The following is a 26,426-nucleotide window of genomic DNA, read 5'->3' on the forward strand; positions in this document are numbered from 1 at the left end:
ATAAGTTGTATTACTCGCCAAAGGAAAATCGCCAAAAAATCGCCAAAATCCGTGCAACCGTCTACCAAAGTAGCACCTAACTTTTAAAATAAACAATACATTTTCTTGCTTAAGAAAAATTCCAAAATCTTTATTCCATCCACTTTTTACACTTAGGGAAATCAAACATTATTTTTTCTAATCCTTCTTACAGTTGTCACACACACACACAAAAGCGGTGTCTAAACTAATAGAAAACAACGACATTTGAAGCTCGCTCACAAGTATAAACCCATGGAGCTCGTAACAGCAGTTTTGTAAATACCAATTTTTCTATTAATTTCTTCAGATGAGCATGAATAAGCTAAGCCATCATAAATTACGATGCACGGACTTTGTATTGCATTTATGATACCTAGCAGTCTAAATTTTAAATTCATTTCTAACAAGCATACGACAGAAAATATTTCACTCCGAAGTTTCGTTTTTTCAACCACTTCAAATAAATGAACAAATAAATATGCCATTGAAATGTCCATAAATGGTTCCAGAAAAAATGATTTAAAATACAATATGATTCAAATATTGCCGCATTAATATTTCGGAATTTTATATAATAGTCACTCACTGACAATGATTCTTTATAAATGCGATGCATTCCCAAATATGCCAGTGAAATATCAAAAATCCAGAAGAAAAATCAGAGATTCTCACGCATCTCGTAAAAATGAAGAGGAATCTAATAATCTGTTTGGTATATTAGCTCACGATTTCTCCCACAGAATTGATTCTTGCACTAAAGAAGCGAAGACAGTGAAGAAAACTCCTACGAGTTATAGAGACGACTACTGCTTGCGAAAGAAACTTCCCAAACGGCCTGCTTCTTGTCGTCCTTTCCCAAGAATTATGACATTCGATGAAAAATTTTCAGCAAACAGCACCTATAGTCGGGATTTTATCCCTTACAGTGAGAAACATATGAAAAACTCCAGAGGCAGTATGGTTATCCATGAAGATCATTTAGCTTATCCACCTGCTGGAAAATTTATGAGCGAAAGTGAGACAAAATATGCCTTTCAATTCCCTAAAGTCAAGCACATTCAAGAAAGACAGCGGGTATTGTCTTTTAAACACAAAAGTAGAGATTTTGTTAACCGAATACTTTCAGATGATGCTGAAGTAACTTATCATACGACAACTTATGACTCCCATTTCAAGATACCAAAAATATTTGAAAGATCAAAATTTTGTCACCCAAAAGATGAAATCCAAGTCTCAGCAGAACCTTTCAAAAATTATTCGCAGTACGCAGTTGACTATAAAAGGCCACAGAAGCCGAAAAAGTAAGTAGATAATTGTCCTATCATTTACGCATCTTTTTAGTTTAAAGTTTTATGGTTCCGAAATCAAATTTATGTCGATATCTGATAAATAAACAAGTTAATTTCAAACCTAATGAGGTAAAATTCACATTTAGATTGACGCTATTTCATAAGAAAATTAAGTATTTTGAATGAGACAGCAAAGGATTATTCTTCTTCAAGAAGCAAAATGATTTGCTCCGTAAGCTGGAAATTTATTCAGGTTTGCTATGAAATTGACTTCAATCTACAGTTACGTTTACTTAAATAATGGTCAGTACCGACTTATAGTGATTAATTATTATTATTATTATTTTAAATACCAAATCCGATTTTAAAAGAAGATAGTTTTTCTGCTTTTGAGAGGTATACCAAATAACCGACTAAATTACTTCGGACATAGAAGTTATGTGTCATATTTAAGATTTAAATTTTATTAATCAGTTACTTTCTGTCACTATCTATCCTATGTTCCTTGGCTTATCAAGATACTTGCTGAGACGGGAGGTTTATGCGATTATACGGCAAGAGCCATAGTTTTTAAGTGTACCCTTAAACCATGAGATCGTTAAAACTTGTTTACCGCCTTGAATTTACCGCCGCGATTTTACCGCCTTAGGCTATCAAAGGTTTGATGAAGCTGGATGAACAGAAGCTGGTATTTGAAGAAATGTCAGCTTTTTCTTTTCATATGAGCAAATTTCGTAGCATAAAATTATACTTCAAAAACGCAGTAACCTGCTAGGAAAAGTCTGATGTCCTACATAGAATGTATCTTCAAAATTTTGCAAAGTTTGAAAAAAGAACAGCTTATTATAGCATACCGTTAACGAATATTTTCAAATATCAGTATAATCAGTATCACCAAATAGCAGTAATCTGTACAATGAATCAATTAATTAGGAAAGAACAATGATATTTTTTGCATCCTGAACAGATGGAATGGGAATTGTTCTTTAATAAAACTTACCTTTTATTCCAAGCCACCAGTGGAAACGAGTGCACAAGATAGCTACACATTGGTATTTTTATCTAAATTTGAATCTTACCGAATAAGGCAGCTGCATGCGCATTTTTGTGGTTTTTCCCATACGCAATGTGAATACGAAACAGTTTGTCTTTGAAAACTTCCTCTACGAAAATATCCCTTCCTTGGGAGAAAGAGAGTCTGCATCCGCCTGAATTAAAGCATTTGTCAGTTAAAGCATGACCCATTTATTCAAATTAATTTTGGTACTACTTTGGTAGACGGTTGCACGGATTTTTGGCGATTTACATTAGGGCAATTGTTGGCGCGGTTTTTACAGTCGTCAGCCATCTTGAAAAATGCTGTTTTTACGTATTTCACGCATAGTAAAATATTCGAAACTTAAAAAAAAAAAAAATAAATATCATTAAAAATAATGGATTAATTTTTTGTTGAAAACATTGTTTTTTTTTAAGATGGCTGGCAAATGTAAATAAATACATTTATTAAGAGTATAAAATGCTAAAGTAAGGTTAAATTATTACTTTCATATAATAGAATAAAAAACACGGCTATAAAACCATTGCGCCAACATTTAATTGGAATAAAATATTACTTAAATTGAATATTGAATTAAAAACATCATACCAACGTTTAAAAAAAAATAAAATTTTTCAATTACTTAAATTCAAATCCTTTAAAATAAGTTTTATAGGATATAATTATTTAACATTAAAGCATATGTGGCAATAAATATCTCAGGAATTTTTGAAAAAGTGTATTAATTTTTTAATAAAAATTTAAGTATACAATAATAAAGTAAAAAAATATGTACATACATTTTTTTAAGCATTTTACCTTACGTGTATTGATAAGTACTAGAAAAAAAACGATCTTCATCTGTTATCCACATCTCTCGCACTTCACTGAAGAAGCAATTAGCGAGGTTTCCTCCAAAAATTTTAAATAAATTTCCTCTGACCCCCCCCCTTTATTATTATTATTATTATTATTAAAAGAAACACAACAAGTTCCCCATGTACCACATAGTAACACATGGGGCTTACAGAAAAAACTTCTGTAGAGAAAGTATGAAACACAATACAAAATAAACAAGAGAAAATTGAAATAAAATTAAGGATGATTACAAAGTTTTACAATGAATTGACAAAAAGTGTTAAAAGCAGGAAATCCAGGTTGGCCAAAATAAGGTCTTAAACGGCAATTTTTTTATGCCGATACCAATAATTCTTGGTAATTACCAATAACAACATTCATCTTCGAAACGGAGACATCCATTCGCTTTGAAATCTGAGAAATTCGAAGAGATGAATAATAAAATTTTAAAATGGCGCCGTAATTCACAAATATTTAGTAACCAATCAGAGAGCTGTTACATCACGCCTAGAATTAAAAATATTTAAAGAATCATTCATAATAAAATCATATTTAAAAAAATGCAAAATTAATTCGTATTTTAATATTTAACAGCCATAAATAATGTTTAAAACATTAAATTAAGTTTATAGATATTTAAACCAATTACTTTTAAAATAATGTGACGTCATTCATTACATCATTCACAACATAAAATTCCATAAAATATCATAAACAATAAAATATTTATTTACAATAAAAATGCAAAGTTAAATTCATTTTTAGGTAGTTTTCCGTTTCACCGGCGCAAATCTCGCCAAGCAGACTTTATTGGCGAAAACATACAGTAAACACATAAAAAATGTTAACAAATATTGGTTCTACGATTTTTTTATTTTGAAGGCATAAACATTTTAATTTAGCTTAAAATTTTGTAAAAATCCAATAAATAAAGACAATAAATTTGTAAAAAGATATTAATTTAAGAATTTATTATACTTACAGGGTTCAACATCCTGATTCGCCGGTTTATATCATGTGATCTGATCTCACGTAAATTACGCTACAAAAATCCAATTCTCTCAGTAATTATCTACATTAATTTCTCAGTAATTATCTAAATTTTTTAACATTAATTTTTACTAGTTGTTTTGGAATGCAAGTTTAAATGCAAAAATTATTTCAATTCGTACGAATAGCTTACTCAGAAATTATGTAAAACCGCAGCGCTTTACTTCGCTGGTGCATTCTCATTAGAATTGATAAATTTAACTCTTTACTTTGCCTTTTCTATATTTTCGCCTTCGGCGTAAAAGGCTACCAGCGAGGATATTCCGTTTGGTGGTGTTGGTGTATTTAATTATGGCAAAGCACACGAGGGCTATCTGCCTAAAGGGAGGGATGCCTTTCGTGGAGGACTTTCTAAGGGAAACTGGCTCGTATACACGTTACACATGGGGAAAACCACGAAAACGCCCATGCAGCCAGCCCGTTCGCGGGATTCGAACCTCAGACCGAACTACCAGTGTTCAGCGTCTTTACCGCTCGGCCGCTGGTGGGCCATATTATATTCCGTTTGGAATCAGTTGTACTATTATTGGCGGCTTTATCGCCTGCGCCGGCAAAACGGAAAAGTACCCATTTTTATTATTTGGAAGTCATAAATAATATTTAAAACACGGAATGGCTGATCTTTAGAATATGGTAACTGGTAGTTTGGCGACATTTTGGAGGCGATAAAGGTTACTACCTGGGACTTTAATAAATAATGTGATAATGTGATAAATACCTGGGCTTTTAATAAATAATGTGTTGTTTTGTAATAATAATGTAATAATGTAATAATGTGAGCAGTACTCAGTTCCGATTACGCATTATTTTGTGTGAGGGAAATGAGAGATCATGGGATATGTCATGTGATATTAATGGACGAATTACGGTTCTTCAATCGGAAAAGAGGGGAAATCGGGAAAAAATCTGGAAATTTTGTATTGGGCTTTATTCTGTGTTGTGTGAAACAGTGTTCGTTAATTTTTGGATCCCATGGCCCTAACTAAAGTGAATTCGAAATGGGTATTTAGTGGGATTGAAAGGGGTAGTAATAAGTGTTTCTTTAAGGTTGTGCGAGATAGAAGTAAAGATGTTTTATTAAGTTATTTATTTTACCTGGTACCTTGCTGTGAAGTATGATTTTAAAGATCCTGAAACAGGCACACATACGCTTGCTTTTTATTTAGCGGAGGAAATAAGAAAAGTTTATCGGACACGTAATCAAGATTCTGAAGAAGATTAGGTAAGTTAGTATTTTTAATTATTTGAATATATTTTTTTTATGCATTGTTCTAAATGTAAGGTGGAAGTAAAGTAATTTGGTATTATTGGGAAAATTGTTATTAGCAATGATTTAGTTTAAAGTAATTAGGATTGTAAGCTAATTTTTTATTAATTTAATGTATGTGCTTATTTATATTTTAAGTAGTGTTTTTGAATTTAATTATATTTTAATTAAATGATAGTTTTTTTTTTGTGAATTTTATGTTTGTAGGAATTTGGTATACATTTTAGTTGAAGTAAACGTGCATGGAAATAATTTAAATATTTGACACTAAGTATTTGTAATGTTTGCGGTATGAATTCGTTGGTGACGTTTATAATATAATAGATAATTTAGAGGTAAAAGTTTATGGATATTTTATTTATTTTATACGTGGAAATGTTCATATTTGGAAAGGGTATATACTTTTTCGTTATTAGGTAATTTCATATATGTTCTTTTTAACGGGTTTAAAGATTCAGAAAATTGTCATGCATTTTCGTGAAATTTTTCTAATTTATAAGAAAAAAGGAGTGAACATGGATATGGTGAAGAGTGTGCGCAATGCCATTTTTGTGCAATTCTGGGATTTTTTTAAAGTAAAAATAAGTCGACGTGTACATGGTTTAGTGATATTTTAATTAAATGATAGTTATTTTGTGAATTTTATGTTTGTAAGAATTTGGTATACGTTTTAGTTGAAGTAAACGTGCATGGAAATAATTTAAATATTTGACACTAAGTATTTGCAATGCTTGCGGTATGAATTCGTTGGTGACGTTTATAATATAATAGATGATTTAGAGGTAAAAGTTTTTGGATTATTTATTTATTTCGAATTTTCCATAGTTTTTGTAAAACAGTAATGAATTTTTAATAAACTCAACAATTTGAAAGCGAGCAGAGACAACGCTGTTAAACATTGGTATCTCCAGCTCGTGAGAATGTATATCGGAAATTCTAAAGATAAGCTGTTTTCAAATATTTCGTGATTTTGCTATTCAACTGAATTTTATGTGGCGCAAGTGCGAAGAACATGAAGTTTAATTAATAAATTTCACAAAGAAAACGTTAATAATAAAAAAGACAATAAATAAATAAATAAAATAAAAAGTAAAAAACTGAAAGATTTAAAATTACCGAATTTATATTACGTCCAAAGGGGCTTTTTTTTTTTTTTTTTTTTTTTTTTTTTTTTTTTTTTTTTCCATTTACACACGCATACACGATTCAATAACCATTTCGAGAACATTTGAGCTAACACTCCTTTGGGCTGAAAATATTTAAAAACAGCATAGTTTTAAAATTTTCTATAAAATAGTCTCGCTCGCTGAAGATAAAGTGTTTTATTCCGTACACTGTTGTCACAACTCGCTTTGAAATCGAGTTTTTTAATCAAACATTTGTCTTTGAGTTTTACAAAATTCGAACTAATTCTGAAACAAATTCGAAATTTAAAATTCGGGCTCCTAAGTGTCGTTGTTTTCTCACAGGGCGAGAAACATACATACGTTCATGCAGATTTTTCATTATTTAATTTCTTTAATGCAAAATGATAATATTTGGTTGCAATAATTTGAAAAGTGATTCAACACATAATGCCGTCTTAACACTTCCTCGAAATTTTAAACACATGCTGCTTTTAAAAGTTTTGTAATTTTGCTGTTGAAATGTATGAGGCGTAATTGCGGAGAAAATAAGGCTTAATAACAAAACTGAAAAGGCAAAAAGAAATAGGTTAGCAGGAGTGAGTGTGTAGAGACATTAGGTATTTTTTTGGAAGTAGGCAAGATGAAAAATTAGCAACGCCTTCGCCGGGAATCGAAATGCAGACCCCCTGGAATACGCGCCCAGCGTGCAGACCACAACACCACGGAAGCATGCGAAGAAGGAGGGAGAAATACCTAATATATTCCCCCTTTTAAAATGCTACTGGGGTTTTTAGGGGACCCAGTCGGCAAATCTTGGGTGGGGAGAATCATCATCCCCCACCCTTTCAGTTAGGGCGCCACTGTAGAGACATTAGGCTATTTTTTTAAAGCAGGCAATATGAAAAATTAGCAACGCTTTCGCCGGGAATAGAAACGCGGACTTCAGGAATACGCGCCCTGCGTGCAGACCACTACACTACGAAGGCATGCTAAGGAGACGGGAGAAATACCTTATAAGTGTAACAAGAGACTGGTAGACTGCAAGCTCAGTGAGAGCGTAGAAAAGCATTAGCAAACCTTTTGCGGCTACCGTTAAAAGGAGCCCTTTCAGAATTCCCCCCCCCCTATATCGAAGTTAGTCTGCTTGTCATCTGCTTAGAATAGTTGAAAAGTGTTTAAGATTTTTAAATACGCACCTGATTTTTTATCTTTCTCTTTGTAGTTTTGCTATATAATACTGTGGATTTAATCCGTCATGGATCTATCTCAAACTTTTAAGAAAGGATCACCCATTGTTGTCCTTGTTTAAAGCAAAATTGAAACTGTATATTTTGATTATATTAAGTTCTTTTTAGCTGTTTCTCTTCTTTTGTAAATTCTGTTATCGCTGCTTATTTCTTTGTATGTTTGACTGAATATGGGACTACATTAACCTCAGAGGAGAGATGTCTTTGTAGAGAACCTATTTAAGGGAAATTAGCTGTTATTCATCTTACATATGGGAAGACCATGAAGCTACTCATTCAACTAGTACAGTCACTAGGATTCTAGCTGGCTGCTTGGTATCTGCAATAAAATTTTACAATCTGCTGTTGATATCTCCTGTTTTTTCAGAAAGTTTTTACGAGCGTCGAATAACAATGATATAACTTTTTTTCACATCATGCTTGCAAATTTTTTAGAATATTTTCTGTTATTTTTGTTTTTAACTTGAGGTCAAGAAAACTGAATCCAGCTATGCAAAGTAGCTGCAATAATTTTTTTCAAGAATGCTAGTTCAAAGTCTGTTAAAAAACTGTTTTACAGCACTGATAAAATATTGTAATTAAGCTTCACTGTTATGAGCTGTAAAGAATTATCGCATTTCTCCCTTGTGTGCAAGTGGTTAACATGTCCTGCTTGGAAAATCAGTGGATCGAATCCAAGGCAGGGCACAGTGGACTTTTTATGTTTCTCTCTTCGAAAAATCTAAATAGTCTTTACAAAGCGATCAGAAGATTTTTGCTCCTCTTGAATATAATTTTCAGGAACTTTAAACTTTATCTTATATGTTATTTTTATCTTAGGTAGTGTTAAGAAAAAAAGAGGCATTTCTTGAAAAATGTTATGAGCTTAAAGTGAAGCAATAAACGTAGATTATGAGTAATCGCAACGTTTTCCCTCTTATTTTAGTTTATTTTCTTTAACATCGGCTTAGCGCAATAAATAATGTAAGATGCGTAACTTAAAAAAATGGATTAAAATGTAAGGGTAAATATGAATTTAAAAATATGTTATGTAAATATGGGTTTAACTACAGTTTGATTCTGAATATTAGCAGAATACGCTTGAGGATTTCAATATTTAGTTCCAAAGTCTCAGATTCAAGACATTCATATTTACGAGGGTATGTTACCAGTTTATTGCTTTTCGAGTTTCCCTAAACGAATCGAATTCTAATACCTTTCTTAGGAAATGATTTTTTTTAAACAATTTTCTTAGATAAACCACTTCTCACTTAATATATTATAAAAGAACTGCTTTGAAACCTGTAATATTAATCGTAAATTCAATCCCTTACCAGTGCCGCGGGTGTGGAATTCAGGATTGGCAAAATTTTTAGAATTTAGGCAGGCACTAGGAGACAAAATTAGGAATTACAGAGAATCAACCGGCAGCAAAAAGCCCAGTACTGGCTTTTGTCCTTAAGTCCCACTTTTCTCTAAATTCTATTTTAGTCTATAAATTTTGTACAAAGATGTGATGTGAAGGAACATCAGCCAGTAAGCTAGTGTATCATAAAAGTCAACAGAAGAAGATAGTGAAGCAGTCCTGAAAGAGATTGAATTGTAGACTTAAGTTTCTACCTCAATGTCCATTTTTTTAATAATTTCACTACTTATATACCAACCTGAAATTTGAAGTTTACGTTCACGAGAATTCTACCAGATCTATCAAACACTCAAAAGAGTGTTTTTACATTAGATTTTGAGTCAGCCGAAATTATTTTTGATGCTCTCAGACAATTTTTTTCTTCTTCTTGTAAACTGTAACTTCACTGAAAGATTTTCTTACTAGATAAAGTAGGAATGCCTTTGATATTCTAACAGAATCGTAGATAAAATTAATATCTACTTATTCAGCGAATGCTTTCATGCCTTTTTGACCTTCGCATTTTTGACTTTTAAAGACATGGCTGATAACAGGTCAAATTAATCCTGCTCCCTTTTTCCGAGGACTTTTACGATAATGAGAAAAACTCTCAGGAACTTATTCTTGTTAATAACACCTGATACGTGCTCAGTTTTATAACTTTAATAAATCCAATTCCTGTGGTGCATTGGAATGGTTTTTTTCCTGCGGTATCTAACTGCAGAAATTCGTTTAAATATAATTCGAACATTATTCCTCTTTAATATTTCGAAAACGTTTTTAATGCTATTAGTTCCTCTTAACAGATGCATTACATTTTTGCATACGTAAATGCAGTGATTTGAAAGAATTATTTATAATTACTGTGTTTGGGTCATCGGATTTTGTACTTATTACTGTATACTGTTGCTCCTCTATTATCTCTTACACAAATTGTACTTTGGTAACAAAAATTTGATATCTGCTACAGTTTTAACATGTGAAGTTTCTACTGAAACAGTGCTTTCGTTCTGGTATTAATATAGATGTCGTTGAAAGGTCTCTTAGGAAAAAGAGATTGCTCCAGAGATTCCATTTTGCTCCAGAATTAGTAGAATATGTATTATGAAAGTCATTTGCCGAAAGAAGACGAGTAGCATTAAAATTGTTAAATAAGGACTCAGACTATTTTAAAGAAAAAGGAGTTCAATTGCAATAGACTGATTGTGCTGCTGTGTTCGAATGCCGTTTATGACTGCATTGCCTATGTGGAAATGGAGCATTTAAAATTCATTGTCTGGAATGCCATCTCCGGAGATTGGTGAAAGGAAAAAAGATCGCTGGCGGCTCTAATTTTATTTGACAGGGTGTTTAGATCTTTAAACAGGGTACCAGTTTTCTCATTCCTTATATTTAATCTGATTCTTAATAGGATACAAAGGCCAGCTTTTCAGATAGGATAATGGCGAATAATAGGAAGATTTCCAGAAATTTATGAATGGCGTGCATGGTCCTACGAGTTGGAACTCATTTTTTAATGATGTCAAGCCTGCTTAATAGGATGAGCATTTTGATACCGAAATTTATTTTACTGCATGGATTATTCTATTTCGAGTTCGTGATATGTAATATTAATGTTATATACAATTTGATAACTTTAAATCAAAAATATTAACATGTGATTTTAAATGCATTGACTATATTATATTTATATTGCTTATTGTAATTAAATTCTCTTTATAATTTATGTTTTTATTTTCGCATTCTTTTGCTAAAATTTCATTGATTATAAAATATCAAGTATTCGAGCTAATAATTATAATTTCTGATTTCGAAAATATCCACCCTTTTAAGGACCTTTTAAGAATAGCTATGATAGTGTGGCTATGCCTTCCAACAATCGAGTAATAAAATTGCTGAGTGCTGGTATTTCGACCTAGGCTCAAATTATAGCGAACCGGCTGCATGGGACTTTTCGCGCTTTAGGCTGTGTTCAGTCGGGGGCATAGAGGGCATAAGTGGTTAAAACCGAGCTGCGTTGCCAAGACAACCAGTTTCTGCTACGTCACATAATCTCTTTTAAGGCTTGTGGCACAAGGTTCCAAGTTTTCAACTTTACGCCGAGTTTGGGATAAGCGTCGACTAATCAGAGCGAAGCTAAAACGAAGCGGCTTTCTTTAGACGATTTCGCTGTTACATCGAAGGAGACATTTTTTTTAACATGGAGCACATCGTATCCGAATAAGTTGTAATCGTATCCGAACGAAATAATGAGTTGATCTCTCAAGTAATCTACGAAATTAGCTGTTATTCATCTTACATATGGGACATGCATTTTTTAATGAGTTTTCACAATAAATTGAAAAATATCGATGAAACTCGTAAAGCGAAAGTTAAACTCAGGATCATGCACGCTATGTATGATCCTGTAGATTATTCATCCTATTCATTATTTTTCATTTTATTATGAAAATTCTTTAAAAATAGCATGCTTGCAAAAATTTTATTTTTTCTGCGTGAATTATTATTATTACTTTCTTTCTGTTTATAATTTTTGTATAAATTATTACTATCATTTTCTTCCTGTTTAATTATTTTTGTATTTAAGAATAAATTTATTGAAAAAGGCTGAAACTATTGTATTGCTATTTGCTTCAAATGCTGATTTTCTTTCCAAACAAACTTCATGAATTAATTTTACTAAAACATCAAATCAATATCAAGAATGTGCTTTTTTTTTCCAGCAAAAATATTACTTTTTAAAAAAAGGAAATTTGTTTTTCACTTATTTAAGAATAGTCACAATAGTCAATTCAATGGTGTAAGCTTTGTCTAAGTAATAAAAGATTAATCTTTTGAGAAAACGCTCTTATGAAATCCAAGAAGGAAAAAATGTAGTGAAATATCCTTAAAACAACAGTCCACAGTCTAGACAGTTTTGTCTCCTGTTGATGTTCTGTTCTGTTTTTTAATTACGTTCTCCATGAAAGGAATTTACTTTTAATGAAACTGAATAGCACGCATAATTCATAACATGGACTATAATTTAATGAATAGCATTTGTTATTATTATCCACTCTTTGTTAATATCATTTGAATGGAATTTTGATCATTAAATTCATGCTATTTCTCTGGTAGAAATTTCTGGATAAGGTATGAATGTTTATAATTTTGTTGTATTTGAATACTTTGGTACCTAAAATTTGTCAATTAGCAGCTCCAAGTACCCCAACACGATATACTAGTATTGGTTCCTCTAGTATCTTAGACTTCTTCCTTCTCAGAAACACCAGTGTTCCGCTGGATGTTTCTGTGTTGGATGAACTATCTTTCGACCACAATCCGGTTCGTTTGATACTGGACATGAGTAGTTACATTACACCAGTCAAAAGAGCCTTTAAAACTGACTGGCAAATTTTTGCCAAAGCTCTAAACAACATTCAGTATACAATCCCAACAATACATTCAGGCAATGACATTGATAGTTTAATCGAGGAGTTTACCTGTGCAGTACAAAATGCCTACAAAAGTGCTCAAAGAGAAATGAAGCAGCCTAAATTTGTCAGATCCAAGGAACTTAGTCATCTCATCAAAAAACGCAATGCCGCCAGGAGACAATTTCAGAGAACCAGATCCAGACAGGACAAAACTATTTTCAATAGGCTGTATGATGCAGTCAAGTCTCGCACTAATTATTACTCACAACTCCGCTGGGCTAACTACTTGGAGTCCCTCTCCAGAGACGATAACTCCATATGGAAAGCGATCAAAAGGGTATAAAAAATGCCACAACAACATTCCGCCCCTTAAAGGCCCTCAAAGGACCCATTACACAGATACTGAGAAAGCAGAACTTTTAGCACAGCATCTGGAATTTCAGTTTCGCACTAACAACATTCACGACCCCATTACAGAACAGTTAATTACTGACTTTCACAACAACTATATGCCAAGCCCACATACTGACAACATGACCCTAGTCATGCCGTCGGAGGTTTGCTCCTACATTAAAAAGCTGAAGAACAACAAGAGCCCTGGTTAGACAGACAAAGTAGACAGATGTCTTGTTTTGCACCCGCTAAGTCTTTCTGCACCGATGGCGAAAAATCAACCATAGGTGCGAAGGAAAGGTATATAAAAAGGGGGGCAATTTCGTATTTGAGGAGAGTAAAAAGGAACTTCGTACATTTTGTACGACTTCAAAAGGCCAGAAAGAAAAGATGGGACAAAATAAAATTTAAAATAAATGGCCCAAAAATAATAGAGGAGAAAAAAACAGAAAAAAAAAAAAAAAAAAAAAAAAGGCCTATAGAAAGAAAAGGAAAAGAAGTAGAAAATATCCTAAAATACGATTGTGTACATGAGTGTAGTTAAAAGGAGTTCATTTGCAAAAATTAGTGTCTTTAAGAAACAAACTTTAGCTAAGTAAAAAAAAAAAAAAAAAAAAAAAAAGAATTCCTACATGGTAATGTGTATGCCCTTTTCTTGAGACCTAACTAGAAAGGACATATATCATCACAGAGATGTAACATTAACTATTACCGTTCCCAAAAAATTCATGTATATTTCAGAAAAACAGTAATTGACAAAATCATAAATCCATACACAGTGTGAGAGCATATCTACAAAAATAAATTATACAGTTTATTTTTCTTAAATATTAGTTAAATATAAAATTATTTTATTAATTTAACCGTTGTAATTTATTATAGTACAAGTTTAACAAATTCCGTCACTCTGTATTTATATTTGCTCATAATTCTAAGTTTGATACTTGAAAAAAAAAAAAAAAAAAAGTCGGGGATCTTAGTTACAAAAATCGCAATCTATACTCATCGATGGTCAAGAGATCTCCATTTTTTCCCTCTCAAGAAATTCCTAAGCACGAAGAGGGGGCCTCCGAAGGGTGTGAATTGCTGATAAGAACGGACTACTGATAAGGAATGTGGCGTCTCTACGGAATAGTTACGAAGAAAAGAACCATATGACTTGCTACTATTACTAACTATTGTATAATGTTAGAATCTTATGAAAATAATAAATAAAGAAATTTAATGGCAATTTAGTGATAGAGAATAAGATATTGTATAGAGAACAGAATGTTACTTATCTGAATATTCCGTGTCAGGGTTTCTTTTGGATTTCTCTTGTTGATAGTAAACAGCGAACAGGATGTTTGAAGTTTCGAAGAAGCGAAGTTTCCTTTTTTAATTTGATGAATGAGACATTGCATAGGAAAGGTGCATTAAACTTTTTTAGAGAGTTGAAAACATTTACTGAGACACTTATTTAACAATTTCGGAGCTATGTTTAAACACTGCCTCCAGCTTTCGTGATCGCCTGTTGAGCCCTGGTTATGACACCATAAGCAATAGAATGATCAAGAAATTTCCAGTTAAAATTCTACTGTTCTTCACAAAGGTTGTCAACCTTATACTCAGATAGCAGCAGCATTTCCCGGAAAGTTGGAAACTGGCTCAAATCACACCAATTCTGAAATGCAAAAAGTCTGCAAGCTCACCAGAGTCATACCGCCTCATAAGCCTGCTATCCTCACTTAGCAAAATTATGGGGGCTGTATTACTAACAGGATTAATCAACATCTGGAACAGAATAGCATCATCATTCCTCACCAATTCGGATTCCGAAGAAGACATTCTACGGTCAACCAGTGTAAAGATCGTGACTTGTAAAAATCATGACTTGTAAAGATCGTGACTTATAAAGATCATGACTTGTGAAGATTGTGACTTAAAGAGAACGTGAAATATAAATAATAGGACAAGAACTTGCATTTTACGGTGTGGCAACAAGAAGAGGATTCGGAAGATTTTTATATATTTTGTTTAGAGAGTTTAATTTTTAGTATTTTAATAGTTGTAAGAGTTTTAACTGTAGTAGTTAAGAGTTTAAACTTTTGATAGTGAAGAGCTGCAGCATTTATTTTTTTGGTTCTGTTTTAAAATTCAAATAAAAGTATTCTGTTCATTCTGAAAATTTAGCTTCGTTCTTCCTACGAGGTTCAATACCCATTATATTGAAATAAGGAAAGGATTTTTACTACCAGCTATACCGTGTTGTGGAACATACCAGTGAAGGGCTGCAGAAAAAGAAAGTAACAGGAGGACTGTTCTTAGACATAGCAAAAGCCTTCGACCGTGTATGGCTGGACGTACTTCATCTACAAACTACACAACCTGAGCTTCACAGGTTACATTACAAACATAGTTAAATCATACCTAACCGGTAGACACTTTGTCGTTCGCGTCTCAAATACACTTTCAACATGCAGGGCAATCCTTGCTGGGGTCCCCAGGGAAGTCTGCTTGGACCTACCTTATTCAATATCTACGTGAACGACAGAACACAAAACTCGCAATGTATGCTGATGACACTGCGATCCTCTCACAAAGTGCATTTGTTAGCCCAGCAATACAACGACTACAGGACTACATAAACATACTTGAGACTTGGCTGACCAAATGGAAAATCAAAGTTAATGTAGACAAGACTCAAGCAATTCTGTTCACCAAGAAGATTAAATTCAACCAAAACCTGCAACTCTTTGGAGAAGTCATCCCATGGGCCAAGCAAGTCCTTTATCTTGGGGTGATCCTCAGTAAAACTCTATCATGGTACCCACACATAACATCTATTCTTAATAAGTTTCGAGTTAGTAAAGTCACACTTCCCCCCTTAATTTCTCGAAACAGTGTACTTTCAATAGACAACAAGTTGCTTATTTATAAAACCGTACTGCGTCCCATACTATGCTATGCCTGCCCGGTCTGGGCATATTCATGCAAATCTTATAAAAAAAATTGCAACAGGCTGAAAATTGTGTCCTAAGACAGATTACCGATTCGTCTTGGTACGTTCGAAATCAAAAGTTACAGGAAGAATTGGGTATAGAACAACTTAAGTGTTTTTACTGCCGGCTGGCCCGGAACTTTTATGCCAATCTTGTTAATATCAACAACCCAGTTATAAGGATTTACGATCACGACTTTAATGACCCAAATAATAGTAAACGGCCTATGGCCATACTTAGTACCCATATTGTATAACTTATTTAATCTAATATGTACCTCTTAATATTGTGTTATAGATTTAAGGTTTAATTATTACTAGTGCCCCAAGAAATTCACACTACTTTGCCTATTATTTATACGAATGTTTTTTCTGCATCACGCTATAGCCAGCTCATTCCTCCTTTCTCGCCTTCCCAGATAGCACTTCAGGTCTATTGAAACTTGACGCACACTTTAGTCTTTTTAGATATTTATCTTTTAATTTATCTCTTATCTTATTTCTATTCTTATAATTTAAAAAAATGTTAAAAACATGATTTAATTTTCCAGTCTCCGTTAAAACATTGTTAACATTTTACTTTCAAGTTACTTCAAAACATCTTTCAAAATATAACTTACCAGTATGTATTCACTCTTTTAAAATAATTCTACTTTAATTAAACTTAGGAGATAATATAATAAATTAATCAATATTGTTTAGGAAATAAATTATTATTAACTAACTTTGCAGCAATTGCGCAAGTAGTAGTAACTTGTTTTCGCACTAAATGAATTTAAGATCATACAACATTTGATATATTTATCTCTTTCCTAATGTACCCACTTTATATATTATCTCCAACCTTTTTTAATTTTTTTAATATTTTAATTTTTAAGTTTTAAAGTTCTTATTCAAAAACTTTACTGTATTGAAGGTTAGCAGCCTCCTTACTTTTAAATCTTGCTAGTTTATCTCAAATTGAAATCATTAAATGTCATTCCACTAGATGACAATCTTGAAAATTTAACGCCATGCCTGCTACAGGAAAACCCAAAAAACAATTTCTATGAAAAACATTTAACTGTATTTACATGATTATATGCGGCACCTGACATATGAAATATATAGGACAGACTAAAAACAATCTTAACTTTCGAATCAATAACCATAGAGCTCAAATTAAAAAATTCAACGAACAAAAAAATAGCATTAAAACAAGTACACCATCACAACTCAATACAGCAGAATTAGAGCACTTTAAACACCAGGAAGCAAAGTAAAAAATAATGCGAGATTTTTATCCACTTTGGATACACTTGCATTGAAAAAAACAATTGAAATGTTTTTTGACTCAGACAACTTTCCCAAGAAATTTCTCAACTGGTTACACTTCTGTACTAATAAATTCCTTATCAGACTAAAAAAAATTCATTCAAGAAAGCTACGACGACATACAAATCATTAAAGACATTATTCTCGATTTTAGTCTTTTCAGACTCTCTAATAGTCTCACTCAACGCAAAATTTATTTTAAAGTCAATTTTCTGCATCCTCAGTTTGACAATATTCATTTCTCAAGAATCATCAGAGATTGTAAAGATTACTTCCCCGCAGTTGACACAATACCAATGGTTGCATTTAAATATCAAAGGACCTTAAGCAACTTGCTCACTAACCACCATGAAATAGATGAAACAGCAGAATGACATTGTAAGACACCAGTTTACAGCAATTACGTAGATTCTCATCACCAGCACATAATTACCGGCAACCTGAATATCATACAAAACCATCAACAAAAAACACTTATGAGTTATGGTACAAAATTTAGACCAGTCAGAAACATAACTAAAAATTACTGTTAGAAGACTTTCGAAAACAACATCAACGAATTTATAGTTAAAGCAAGCTATCAACTGAATTTACCCATAGATACCTTCTTAAAATGGAAAGCTAAAATTCTTCAACGCATATCCACCGAAATTAGTCACCTCAAGTTTAAAAGTACACTGAATTGTTCGCAACTTACATCAGATATTAAAAAATTAAAACAGCTTTTTACTATTACAAAAATAGATAAAGCAACTAATAACTTTAGCATTATATGAAAACAATTCTACGCAGAAAGAACTTCTCAACGCAACTACTTATCAATTAGCCAACCTTACAGAAACATCTATAATAAACAGGATTAAAACTTTTCATAAGAAACTCAATATTACTTTCAATGCAAACTACAACAGATTTACTGATCTTTATGCAATTCCCAAATTCCATAAAACACCAATAAAATTCAGCTTTATAGCTAATGGAACTAATAATTACATGAAAAATATAGACTATTATTTTTCAATTCAACTTAATAAAATCTGTAAATTTATTTTCAATGATTGTAACACTAATCATAACTATTGCTGGATCATCCATAATAACACTCCTGTCATTAATACCATTCAAACAACATCCAGAACATTAACTGCTATGACTTTGAAAACTTATATACCTCACTTCCTCTAGAAGAAATCTATACCGGTCTATTTGATCTGCCTAAACTCTTCCCTGATATGCTCAAAATTATGACTCTTGACAAATGGAAAACCTACCTAAAATGCACACTTTTTCATAACTACATCCAGTTTCAAAATCAACTTTTTAAACAAGTCAGAGGATTGCCAATGGGTTTACATTCCAGCTCCTCGATCTGTAATATCTTTTTATTTATCAAAGAATTGAACTTCCAGAAAAATCTACAACCACAAGAGTTAAATTACTACAAACATACCTACAGATATAGTGATGACCTTATTACAATTAATAATTTTGGTAAAATTGAACACTCCGAGATTTATCCAAATTGTCTTACACTTAATAAAGCTAATAATTCACAAAATAGCATAGACTTTCTAGATCTTCAAATCATTAACTACAAAAAAATTTTACTTTTTTGACAAAACAAGAAACTTCAATTTCAATACTAACAAATTAATAAATTGGAACTCCAACATATCCAAAAAGTAATTAACAATACAATAGTTAATCAAATACAACGAATTAAAATTATATGCACAGATACAATAGATTTACAACGCGAAATTTTGCTCCTTATTAAAATTCTCAAAAATAATCTAATACCCATTCAATTTATTAACCATTGCCTTAAAAGAGCAGGCGTTAAATACTCACTCTAAATCATTTAACTGATAGGGATATGATAATTTGTTCCTAAACCTGAGAAGGCGGTATAAGTTGGATGACTATCAGTTGAAAGATTTGTATATAGTGTAATTACTCAGTTGTATATATTGTAAAAAGCTAATTGTCTTTAGACTTATGCTGTTACTAAAAAAATGGGCCTATTTCATGACTTTAGTCTGTCTAATAGCTCTTGGACAGTGAAAATTCATTTTTTCCTTTCTTAAATTCTTAATCATTGCGACATGACAATTAGCCAGAAATTAATTAATTTCCATTCACTAGTATTTTCAAAGAAATCTTAACAGACAGTTTCACTCAAATAAGAACTCCACATAATACATCCCTCAAGAATTCCGAGTCCCACCCACTACCATAAATTACTTCACCCAAGTCTTACCGACTGATATTATTCAAAGCCTCCACTGCCGCTAAGAACTTTCGGATACCCTACACTTATGAGTCAGACACGAAGAGAACACTTTGCCAACTCCCCACTAAAAAGAATGTAACTTACTTAATACCTTTTCTGGCCTTTATATCTTCATGTACATTCACTGTTCTTATTATATTTTTTATATTATTTTTATATTATTTTTGATTCGTTTTTACAAAGTTTGCATTATTTATCTTATTTTGTAATCTGCTATGTTTATTTCAACTTTACTTTGAATTCTATTTCATAATGACAATTTCCAATGTTTAATTTTTACAAATAATATAGAACTCAAATGCATAAACATGAGGGTGTCGGGGACGGTAACTCGAGTTTTTTCGGATTTATCTACAGAAATTGCTTTTTACTCCAAAATGAATTGGCTGAAATGCTTCATAAAAATAAGTTCTTTGAGTATCAGCATTGGTTCGTAATCTCTTCTATTCGCGGAAATATTTGGCCTGACTAGAATTGCTGGTTTGGCTTTACCTTATAACTCGAGTAAAGACGAAACACCTACGTATTTACGTATTTTTATTAATTATTATTCATTGAACGGGAGTTGGTTTGTTCCCCTTGAAAAGTCAACTAATTTCCGATCAATGACAATGATTACTTGTTTTTAATTTAATTTTTCCTTTTACAATTGAAGTTTTGTTCTTCATGATGATTTAATTCCAGTCCCCGTTAAAACATTGTTAACATTTTACTTTCAAGTTACTTCAAAACATCTTTCAAAATATAACTTACCAGTATGGATTCACTCTTTTAAAATAATTCTACTTTAATTAAACTTAGGAGATAATACAATTAATTAATCAATATTGTTTAGGAAATAAATTATTATTAACTAACTTTGCAGCAATTGCGCAAGTAGTAGTAACTTGTTTTCGCACTAAATGAATTTAAGATCGTACAACATTATATATATATATATATATATATATACTAGTTACTCATGACAGTATTCGAAATAACATATGTATTCTACAAGGGGTAGGATCCTTGATCCAGGCACCCTGGTGCTGCACCGTTTTCCCAGTGCGTTAAGGTATGTGTTCTCTTATATACTCACCACAAAATCATCCTTTTCCATAGGCAGGCTAGTTTAATTACAGTCAAGCTAATTTTGTAGAGACATTAGGTTATTTCGAAGCAGAAGACATGAAAAATGAGCAACGCCTTCGCCGGGAATCGAACCTCGGATCTCTCGAATACGCGCCGAAGGTGCTGGCCATTACACCACGAAGGCATGCTAAGAAGGCGAGAGATATACCTTATATACACCTCTTTTAAAGAACGACTGGAGTTTAGGGGATCCAATCGCCAAATCCAGATTGTGAAGAATCATCATTCACTACCATTTTTAGTTCGGGCGCCACTGTAGAGACATTAGGACTTTTGATGCTGAAAGACTTGAAAAATGAGCAATGCCCTCGACGGTACTCGAGCCTTGGACCTCTCGAATACGAGCCAAGCGTGCTGACCACTACACCACGACGGCGTGCTAAGAAGGCGGGATAAATACCTTAAACACTCTCCCTTTTAAAGAGATTCGCCAAATTCTGGTGGTGGAGAATCATCATCTACCACCTTTTTTAGTTCGGGCGCCACTGTAGAGGCATGTAGAATTTTCTTTCATCAGGAAATTGAAGAATTGAGCAATGCCGCAGCCTCGACTCGGACCTTAGACCTCTCGAATACGCTCTGAGTGTGCTGACCACTACACCACGGAAGCATGCTAAGAAGGCGGGAGAAATATTTTTATAGTTTTAGGAATTGTTGCAAAACTAAGCCTTTGACAGGCTGAAAACGAATCTTAGAATGGCATAGCTTTTATTTTCTCGAAATTCTTTGAAACATTTTCTGCTTCTGAAGAAGGGGGCTATATATTTGTCGACCTCGAAATCGATAAATTTACATGTAAGGCCAATTTATGTTTTATTTTCCACATATTTATTTTAATTTATGTTTTAATTTTACATTGCCGAGTATTTGTCCCATTAACATTCAGGAATAGTTGTAATTTAATGATGTGTTTGGTTGCTTAGTCTAATATGGCACGGCACACAATGGGTACCCATTAAGAAAGAAACTCCATTTTAACGTACTTTCTAAGAAATTGTGGCTAGTTATTATAGGACTCGTTACATATGGAACATAAACATTATATTATAGGAAGAATCAGAAAAATGCTTTCGCAGTGAGCCCGCTCGCCAGGTCGAACTTGAACTACCAATGCTGGGCTATCTTATCTATTCAGACAACGGTGGGCTCAATTTAGCCATAGAATGTGCGCATTCATTTCTAAATTAGCATGTTTAGAGATATTTGAATTGTAATAAAGCACACGAAAACTTCGCGTAAGGAGAAAGATGTCTTTGTGGAGGAATTTTGAAGGGAAACTGACTCGTATTTACGTTACGCATTTGAGGAAACGACGAAAATATTCATGTGGTCAAGGCTGTTTCCTCTGTTCAAACTGGGAGGGGTGGTGAGGCTTTATTTGGGTTTTGGTTAAACTACTTGTATTTAATGAACTCACCGCTCGATCGCTAATGAGCTTAGTATGACCGTTAATAAAAGTAAAATGAATACCGCTATTGGAATTTATAATATCTAATCTGTAGTAAATAATTGTTTTCAATATAAAAAATTTCATACTTCCGAGTTTTTTTCGTTAGTTGTTTCATAGCTCAGTAAAAGGAAAGTTTAATATGCATGTAATTTTATTGTCATGTATCCCCATTGTCTCAAACTCACGGTCCCTAAGCAATTTTATGCGGCCTGCAAAGATAATTTAATTATTCATTTAATGCAAATACGGTGCTGAAAGATTTCAAAATTTTAGTTACTTGAAGTCTGGAGTTATATTATTTTCGTTTTCATAATAATAATAATAAAAAAAAAAAAAAAAAAAGTAATCCACCAGAAGATCTATAAATGGATATAATTAATTTACAAAGCAATATAAATATTATTCTAAGATTTGAAGATACAGATTTGATTAATTTACTTACGTACTCGTTAAAAAATAAATAAGCCTATTTCCGAATTTTAACCCTAAGAATAATTCTTGCTTGAAAATACATTTATACGTTAACAGCCATTTTTTTTCACAGCTTAAAATTAATAAAAATAAATAATAAAAAATATTAAATTAATTAAAAAATAAATAATAAAAAAATCCGATTGACTAATGAACATCTACAATTTGTGATGAACACAATTTCTCCTCAAAGCTACAAACTTTATCACAATCGAAACCGCATCAAGTGTCAAGCTATTGTAAGAAAGAAAGAAATTTATAATTATTTATTTACTCACAAACATATTATAACATATTATACATATTAAACATATATAACATATATTTGTTCGTCGAAGGAAAATTTAAGAAATAAGAAAAAGAGCTATTATTAGGCTGTTATCATTCATTCTAGAGTTTTGTACCATTTAGTAAATTTTCTTTTAAAACTTAGAAAGTTTCGTAATTTGTTTATTTTTTGTTTAAATTAAAATAAGTTATGATTATTTAAATATGTTAGAATTATTTGAAAGATATGACAGTCTAAGAATTTAATATTTAGCTGTCACCAACAAAAATGTCTTATATTTACCAAAACTTCAGATTTCATATAGAAATTAAATAAAAATTTGATTTTTTTCCTTTTGCAATATCATTGTAAATGTTTAAGTATGCCTTTGAGAAATATTTAGTATGCAAAATTTATTAAAAATATTTTTTATTTTATTAATAAAATGTTTCATTCTGTTAAAAAAAAAAAAAAAAAAAAAGTGGCTCGTCAGCAGTTTCCAGACCGAGCATTTGGCCCGCATGCAGTTTCAGTTTGAGACCACCGATGTACCCCATGCTTATATAGTTTCCTACATAAGTTGTATCATTAAATGCATGATATTTCTTACATGCCTAGTAGAATTTCGATTATCCTAAAAGTCGGCAACTCAGAATTGTTAAATCTTTTCTGAGTAAATGTCGGCGATGATTGCGGAAAAGTCTAAAAAGACAGGCGCAATGATCAAAATTCATCCAAATCTTTTGACAGTTCATCTCTTAGAACTCGATATAGTTTAATTGTGTCCTTTAGAACATTGTCTCAAATTGGCGGCTCCCGAAGCAATTTTATGCGGACCTCGAATGCATTTCAGTCACGTATTTGTTGAAAATACGGTGCCGCAAGGATTTTAAGATTTTAGTTATTTGAAGTCTAAAATTACATTATGTTCATTGCCATTGTGCATAACTCATCAGCAAAAATTTATAAGTGGAGTTAACTCATTTACAGTGTGATTTAAATGTTAAGATTAAAGACAAAGTTAGTCAAAGATTTAAAGACACAGATTTAATTAACTTTTCTTGGCACTTGTCAAAAACCAAATATTACGAGTTTTTGGACATAATGTTTTGCTTGGGAATTCATTTATATGTGAACAGCTCTTTTTCACAATTGAAAATTAACCGAACAGCATCTGCAGCAAATGATGACGATAATTTCTAGCATTTTCTTTTCCCAAGGCTACAAGCCAAATTGAAAATTTATATAAAATATTATTTATCTTGTAGGTAAAAAATTTTCATTTTGTTAAAAAAATAAATAAATAAATAAATAAATAATAAAAAAAATACGACCCTTTAGCTGTTTTCAGTTTTTTCATTCTGCCCGCTTTCAGTTTGAGACCATGGCATTCGAAAATCTCTACTGCTAATCCTATACTCATCTGCCCTGCTCTCCCTTAGCAACATGCAGAATTGTTTGCAATGTTTGGGCCAGAATGAAAACTTGCGGTATATAAATGTAATGCGCAATTATGACACACAAATGCAAAAGAATTATAATTTCTCTATTAACCAGTTAATATGTATCCATTGTCTAAAAGTTGCTCAAAACAAGAACTTTACTGCCGACACTGTGCTAAGAGTCACATTTATATGTACGTGTTACTGGTATTGCAAGATTTTCCACTTATTCGTTTTACTGAAAAATACAATTTAAAGTAAAAATCAAAGTTTAAAATTTTGAAAATTAGTTTCTGTTCAGTTAAATTTTAAAAGTAAAGTCCGGTAATCAAGGGCTCCATTCGAATATATTTTTTATATATGAAATATATTATCCTAACCCATTGTGGTTCATCTCAATTCGGACAATCGAGCTTTTTCTTAGATGCAATTAATTCATATGCATATTTATTTTTTTCAGATGCAATTCTGAATTTCATCGAGGAAAGCAGAAGTATTATCCACCCTCAATAGCAATGGAAAGCAAAACGACATATAGTGCAGCTTTTAACAAAACACCACAGAAAAGCTTAAAACTGCATTCTAGAATGAAGGATAAGAAAAATCGAAATGTTTCAGCAAGTGATGAGGGAAATAAACGATCCACTTCCAAAGTTCAGAATTTGGAATTCGAACTTTGTAAATCTAGACTTGCCAATATTGATAAGATGCACGCATGAAGCAGTATATCGATACTATCACTCTCACGTGAATGTCTTAAGGGATTTTTCTTTTGCTTTAGCTCAACTCGAAAAATTTAAAATAGAGATCATCATGAAGAAATTTAAAAAAATATGTGATACTGCGTTACAAATTTTAACAAGAGGTGATAAAAATACATAGAGAAATAAAATATTTAAAAAAGAAAATGGATTTTTGATAAAGTGAAAAATACGGAATAATGATTGCAGCAAAATTAGGAATACGTTTTTAAAACCCGTTTCTTCTAATCGAAGAAAGAAATACAAATTGCATTTGGGCATTATAAGATAAAAATTTTTACCATTTCAGTAATATTTTTATTTAAGCAACCCATACAGATTCAACTAAGAGCAACAGTTCGTAATTATGGCTCTGCATCGAACTTTCCAAAAATGTTTTCTTAGAAACAAGGTGTTGACAATTGTTGACAATATTGCTTCTCACAAACCCTCTACTGTTGGTAGCTTGCGTATTCCCGTAAATCTTTTCCAGAACATAGTGTTACGAATTTGGTATTTGAACAGCTAATCTTAGTAGAATTATAATTAAAATTGTTTTATTTCCCGTGAAATGCAACGCGTGAGAAATTTTAAGAGAAGGCTAGGTCGAAAAAATAAAAATATAAGAGCACGTGCATTTAACATTGTGTTGCGTGCGATACGTAATGAATGCACAAGACCGATGTAAAATCAACAAACTTTATTATTATCACAACAAAAATGCTTAAATCTCCTCAGATATTCATGCAGCATTATAATATCTCACAGTAGTTATCTTTTGACTACTCAAACGTTCAAGAGAACTTAATTCAAAACAGCTAACGAAAGCTAATCCGCGAATTAGCTGCAGTCAACAAGAGCAGTTTTCTAAACAAACTCTTAAAACAATAAAAAACTAAGTAACTCCTACGAATTGAAATCGAAATCGAAATCGAGTCAATGGCTAGGCGGCAATTAGTAGCCAACCGCTGAAGTTTTCCTCCTTTTATAAGATTTTAAAATCGCGCGCGAGAATTTTCTAGTACTTTCTTGAAATCGAAAAGAGATATTTATTAAATGTTACATGCACGCGCTCTTGTATTTTCAATTTTCCGGCTTAGCTTTCTTTTAATATTCGTCACGCGCTGCACTGCGCGGGAAATAAAACTATTTAATTTACAATTCAACTAACATAAGCTATTTATATATCAAATCCGTAACACTGCCCCCTTTCCCAAGGACTGCACGTCCCGGGCAGTACAATCCCTGG

The 26,426-nt window shown here is 32.2% G+C and overlaps 1 protein-coding gene across 1 annotated transcript; it reads left to right on the plus strand.

The window, feature by feature from the left end:
* The first annotated feature begins 451 nt into the window (after positions 1 to 451).
* Positions 452 to 25,323, plus strand: LOC118201162 (uncharacterized). The gene is made up of 2 exons (XM_035373193.2): positions 452 to 1,322; positions 24,898 to 25,323. Exons 1-2 carry the CDS (start codon positions 613 to 615, stop codon positions 25,154 to 25,156), a joined length of 969 nt encoding a protein of 322 aa, XP_035229084.1. The 5' UTR covers positions 452 to 612; the 3' UTR covers positions 25,157 to 25,323.
* The last annotated feature ends 1,103 nt before the right edge of the window (positions 25,324 to 26,426 follow it).

This window comes from Stegodyphus dumicola, chromosome 8 (assembly GCF_044657685.1).
Source record: "Stegodyphus dumicola isolate Sdum_Otavi_A_Nest chromosome 8, ASM4465768v1".
NCBI lineage: Eukaryota > Metazoa > Arthropoda > Arachnida > Araneae > Eresidae > Stegodyphus > Stegodyphus dumicola.